The 6,006-nt window shown below is 54.7% G+C and overlaps 1 protein-coding gene across 1 annotated transcript; it reads right to left on the minus strand.

Annotated features, from left to right (window-relative positions):
- Positions 1 to 1,064: 1,064 nt before the first annotated feature.
- On the minus strand, positions 1,065 to 5,292 carry FZD7 (frizzled class receptor 7). Its single transcript, XM_068686006.1, has 2 exons — positions 2,550 to 5,292; positions 1,065 to 1,939 (listed from the first exon to the last, which is right to left on the minus strand). Exon 1 carries the CDS (start codon positions 4,761 to 4,763, stop codon positions 3,042 to 3,044), a length of 1,722 nt encoding a protein of 573 aa, XP_068542107.1. The 5' UTR covers positions 4,764 to 5,292; the 3' UTR covers positions 1,065 to 1,939; positions 2,550 to 3,041.
- Positions 5,293 to 6,006: the final 714 nt, after the last annotated feature.

The raw sequence follows: 6,006 nt of genomic DNA on the forward strand, positions 1-6,006 counted from the left end.
GCTGCACAGCGTAGGGGCACCGGTCCCACCGCTGCTCCCCAGTCCTGAGCACGAGCTCTTTTAGCCGTTCCTTCGTTCTGGCCGGCACTAGCGGATTACTGGGAGGAAATGTTTATAGAAAGGTTCAGGTTTCCTGAGTGAGTGGAGTGAACCCCTCAGCAATTATCAGTGAGCTCATGTCATAAAGCAGTTTGAAGCCGCCTGGCTCACGGGAAAGCAAAGGCCTTTTCAAAAAAGGAAATTTGACAAGTGAAAGATTCTAGGGAGCATAGCAGTGGTTTCAAATGAAAGATGGGGCTTTTCTAGAAAGGCAGCAGAAATGGGGACAGCTCCGAAAGTATCTTAAATCAGTAGTTTATAAACTTTAAATGTAAAAGTTTTTTTTTGTGTGTTTTTTTTTTTTTTAAAGCACAGCATCCAAATAAAATAGTGCCTAGAAAGAGCAACTGCTGCAGTGTGCTCAGTACGTGAAACATTGCAGCCAGAGCTACCGTGATGGCACGCCACTGTGGCATCTTAGATCTGTTTTGTAACTAAACTTACGATACAGTCATGGTTTAAGGCAAAGGAAAGGTGATGAATCCAATAAATAAGATGAAGTCATTACAAATAAAATGTTGGAAATTATCAACATTTCAGAGATGAGGAAAGAAGTTATGATTTATTTTATAGGACCTGTAGCACCCTCCCTTTCCTCAATTTCAGAGTCCATTTGGAATGGGAAGAAAGCATTATCCTTATTTAATAGATAAGGAAACTGGCTTATCAGCTTGCCTTTACCAAGAGGCAGAGCCTGGAAGAAAGCCTCAAGCAAGGGCAAACATTTGGAAAAGCCTCAAAATGCTGTGTTCTATTGTTAGGGGCCAGGACTTCAGGAAGACTAGTTTCAAGTCATGCTGAGTTTCTGATCAGTTGTGCATTTACCCAAACATCTCTTCCATCTCTCACAACAAAGCTGGGGGGACGGACACAAACGCAATCCAGGACAGGGCTAGGACACTCCCAGAGCTGTCCCCCTTCTATAACATGCTACATGTTCCAAGACTAAAAGAATTTCAGAGCTCTTGTATTAAAAATCATTTATTTAGTGATCTGTACATGGGATGAAGCAGGGCCTCATACAGACCTTCAAAAAAAAAAAACAACAAGTAAAAACATAAATACATATTTTCTTACAAAAAATGAGATTTACAAAATATACATACTGCACTTGTCTTACAGGTGTTTTTTTTTTCTTTTTTCTCCACATGCACATTGTAAGAGACAAAATCTCAAGCCCTGCAAGTCTGAGATCAGATATACTGAAGGATTTGGCTGATGGGCCCATTGCTCACGCCCAGACTACTGGTATGCCTTCAGCCAGCAGTCTGCACCCTCACCCTGAACATTTTTTTCCTCCTCTTTAAGTTTAGTTCCAGACAATTCCCCACTCCCTCCCCCCCCCCAAAAAAAAAAAAGAGCAGCCATAGGGTGGAGACTTGCTGAAAATCCAGAGTTTCCTATTTTGTCCTTAGGCAAGAATACACACACATATATATACTTATAAAAACAACCCTTCAGTGAATATAAAGGTAGAGTAGTATGTAAAAAAAAAAAAAAAAGAGTAAGTCAACATAAAAATTTAATAGAAAAATCTGTCACATTTCAAAACAAAACCGATGGATTTAATGATTAATATCTCAGCGTCCTTCCTTCCAAGATGTGATCACTGGAAACTTAAACAGACGTATTTTAGCTAAAATGAAAAGGCTTCTCCCTTGCGATAACTGCTTTCTTCTAAAACCAAAACCCAGTCCCCCCAGCCCCCTCCTGCACCATGAGTCATTGTAATGCAGTTCAGGGAATCTGAGGAGCAAGCAAATCGGTCCATCATGAGCCAAAAGTATTCTTCCTGTCCCCAGAAGCCAGCTGTATGTTGACTTTACCTGCAGCAATCTCACTACAAAGCAGGAGAGAAAGCAGGTTTATGGGAAGGAACAAAAAAAAAAAAAAAAAAAATCTTTGTGTTATATACTTTCATGGATCTTGTTTTGGCAGGTGCTCTCAGTTATGCTCTTCTTTCCCTCTAAGTCTTGCATTTCCTTCAGTTTAGAAAAGCAACCCATATTGAACAGTACGAGAACATCCTGCCTCCTCCTTTTTCATAAAAGGAATGTTTATTTCTGTGAGCTCCTCACATCCAAGGGTGAACCTCAACGACTTCTTTTTGTTAGTTTGCCCATAAAAACCGATCCCATGCTTATGCCTTTCTACACAGAAAACACTTTTGTTTCCCCCTTTGTCTCCTAGAACAAAGGCAAGGGGGAAAAGCCTTCTGCTGAAAAGCAACAAGTCATTTCTTTTCAGGGTGTGGAATAGCAACCCCCTCCTTCCCCACAGCAGCAAGAACAACAGACTGAGGGCCGATTTCTCACTTTGAAATCATTAAAACAGGTATCACTGAGATTAAAAAAAAAAAAAAAAAAAAAAAAAAGGAACTTGTAACTTGACAGAACAGAGGCATCTCACCAGCACATGATCTGGGCTGTAGCTGGTTATAGAGTACTCACGTGATTGCTCCACGTTTGAAGGAGTAGACAGTAACCTAAGGCTCGGGAGCTGCCCTGTGGGCTGCAGTTTGACCCAAGCAATTCAGAGTTTGGCTACTTCTCGGCAGGGGCAGCTCGACACATCAGGCTTCCCCTCCTGCTCCTCCGGAGCGAGATAGGATGGTTTTAGTTGGGCTGATGTTGCTTTCCTGCCCCAGGGCCTTGGGGGAGAGAGAGGTAAAGGGGACTTCTGGCAGGTGAAGGACTCTCCCACCCCAGCAGCAGCCTCTTTCTGTGCTCTTCCACTTAGTTGGGCACGAGCACCGTTGGACATGGTGCATCTGGTCCCTTATGCAAAGAATTTTTTTAAACCCTCTGGGAGAAGGAAAGTTTTGAAAAGCCTCCCTTCCTCTGTGTTCAGGGAGCTGAGCTGTTGCCTCCCTTCTGCTGAGTATCCCTCTCCGCCGTGTGTGTGCGTGTGCATGTGTGCGCGCCAGGAAGGGCAGGAGGGTCTCATACTGCCGTCTCGCCTTTGCTGCCAGTGCTCAGTCTGTGATAGAAGCGTCGCCAGGACTGAAGGGTTTTGCCAGACCAGATCCAAAAGCCAGTTGTGATACCAACAATCATGGTCATGAGGTACTTGATCATGAAGACTGTGAAGTCTGGGCTCATGGGGGCAAAGTGGCTGGGGCAGGGCACAGCGTAGGTTTTGCAGGTCTGGAGGAGCCACGTCTTCTCCCAGGTGCCACGGAAGGCCTGCTCGTAGAAGTAACACGCCAGGACAATGGTGGCAGGTACCGTGTAGAGGACGCTGAAGACCCCGATGCGCACCATGAGCTTCTCCAGTTTCTCCGTCTTGGTGCCATCGTGCTTCATGATGGTGCGGATGCGGAACAGGGACACGAAGCCGGCAAGCAAGAAGGAAGTGCCGATGAACAGGTACACAAACAAGGGTGCCAGCACAAAGCCGCGCAGCGAGTCCACGCTGTAGATACCTACATAACACACCCCACTAAGCACATCCCCGTCCACCTGCCCCATGGCCAATATGGTGATGGTTTTGACAGCGGGCACAGCCCAGGCAGCCAGATGGAAGTACTGGGAGTTGGCCTCGATGGCCTCGTGGCCCCACTTCATGCCAGCAGCCAGGAACCAGGTGAGGGACAGGATGACCCACCAGATGGAGCTAGCCATGCCGAAGAAGTAGAGGATCATGAAGAGAATGGTGCAGCCTTCTTTCTTGGTGCCTTGGGCCACGGTGCGGTAGCCATCCTCGGAGAAGCGCTCCAGGCACACCACCCGCTCCTCCAACAAGAAACCTGCTGCGTAGGCCACCGCCACCATGAAGTAGCAGCCTGAGAGGAAGATGATGGGCCGCTCGGGGTAGCTGAAGCGGCGCATGTCCACCAGGTAGGTAAGCACGGTGAAGAGGGTGGAGGCGCAGCAGAGCACGGACCAGACCCCCACCCAGAGCCGGGCGAATCGCACCTCCGCCTCCTTGAAGTACATGAGCCCGTTGGGCCGCGACGGCTCGCAGGGGGCTCCGCAGTCCCGTTCCCCCAGGAACCGGTAGCCCAAGTAAGGGGGCACCTTGAGCTGCCGGGGGCAGGAGAAGGAGAAGCCGGAGGCAGGCTGCGGCGGGGTGAGGAAGTCAGGGAGATAGCCGGCCGTGGGGTGGGCGGTGGCCCCCCGGCCCGCGGCCCCTCCGGGCCCCGGCGGGGCATCTGATGTGTTCTGCCCCACGCAGATCTCACCCGCGCCGTGGACGGGAAAGTTCTCGCAGCGGAGCCGCTCCGGCCACTGGAAGCCGAACTTGTTCATGAGGGCCTCACAGCCCTGGCGGGCCCGCTCGCAGAGGGAGCGGCAGGGCGGGATGGCCTGCTCCAGCACGGTGCACACGGGCGCATACATGGAGCAGAGGAAGAACTTGAGCTCGGCCGAGCACTGCACCTTGACCAGCGGGTAAAACTGGTGCACCTCCAGCCCCGCGTCCTCCTGGTTGGTGTGGCCCAGCAGGTTGGGCAGGATGGTCTGGTTGTAGGCGATATCCGTGCAGAGGGGGATGGAGATGGGCTGGCAGAAGCCATGGTCCGGCACGGAGATGCCCTTCTCGCCGTGGTACTGGTGGGCCGCCGCGCCCGCCGGGGGGACCCCCAGCAAGGCGGCCAGCAGCAGGGTGGCCGGGCCCAGGACGGGGCAGCCGCCGCCGGCCGCTGCTCCTCCTCCGGCCCGCATCGCAGGGGCCCCGGGGAGGCCTTCAGAGCCGGGCGGCGCGGCGCCCCAGGGGCATCGGCAGCGCCCGGAGGGCGGCGGCGGAGCGCGGCTCGGCGGCTGCCGCCTCGGCTCCGGCGGCGCTTCCCTGGCGAAAGTTTGCCGAGCCGCTCTCGCCGGAGGAGCACGACCGGCGGCGACGGCTCTCGCCGGCTCCGCGCAGGGTCCCGCGGCGGCGGCGGCGCGGCGCTGGCTGCTCCCCGGCCGGCTGCCGAGCCCCGACGGCGGGGCTTTGGGTTGCGGCTAAGCGGATTAGCACCGCGCCCGGCTGAGCCGTGTCTTGCACTCGGGGGCTTAAAGAACTTGGAAAATCCAATTACTGCGCCGTGCCATGCGATGCGATCCTCCCCTCGGCTCCGCTCCCGACGGGCGCCGCTGGGCCGGGGCAGTCTGTGCGCGCCTCCCGTCCCGCTCCGCTCCGCCCGCGGCCCCGCCGCCACCGCCCGCCCCGCAGCTCCCGGCCCGTGGCCGCGGCGGGCACAAAAAGCCCCATATAGGCGCGGGCGCGCCGCCGGGCCCCGCCCCCGCCGCCGGCCCCATTCACAAACCGCGCCGGGGGCGGGGCCTCGCGGGGCCCGCCCGCCAATCCCCGGCGCCCGCCCGCCGGGCCCCGCGGCCGCCCGCCAATCCCGCGGTTCGCCGGGGGCGGGGCCCGAGGCGCGGCGGAGAAGTTGCGCCCAACTTTTTCCCATCGCCGCCAGGGCAGGGCGGGCCGGGGGCGGCCGGGCGGGGTGGGATGAGATGGGATCGGATGGGATCGGCTGGGTTGGGACGGGATAGGATGGGACGGGATGGGTTGGGATGGGATGGGGGGAGCCGCCCCGGGGCCCCCCGCCCCTCCTCTCTCCTCCCCGCTGCAGGGCGCAGCCGGGCGGGGGGGCTCGCTCAGGGTGGCCCGAGCGAACTAAAATTAACTGGCTGCTTTCTGAGCAGGCTTTGAAAATGCAAACAGCTGCCTGTGCCCAGAGTTATTAAAATAAAAAATAAAAATGCACCGCCCGGGTACGTTTGCAGAATGAGCTGATTGCGTTGTTGGGATGTTCGTGTCTGCACACCAACGCCTCCCCCAGCGTGGGGGGGTTGATTTGTTATCACAGCATGACCGTTGGTTTTTGCTGGCAGAATAAACGCTTTATTCATGCAGATCTAAGCTTTAGCTAGGGGAAAGCTGATTTTTTTGAAACGTCCAGTGTTACTGGAGCTAAGA

This window comes from Anas acuta, chromosome 6 (genome assembly GCF_963932015.1).
Source record: "Anas acuta chromosome 6, bAnaAcu1.1, whole genome shotgun sequence".
Taxonomy (NCBI): domain Eukaryota; kingdom Metazoa; phylum Chordata; class Aves; order Anseriformes; family Anatidae; genus Anas; species Anas acuta.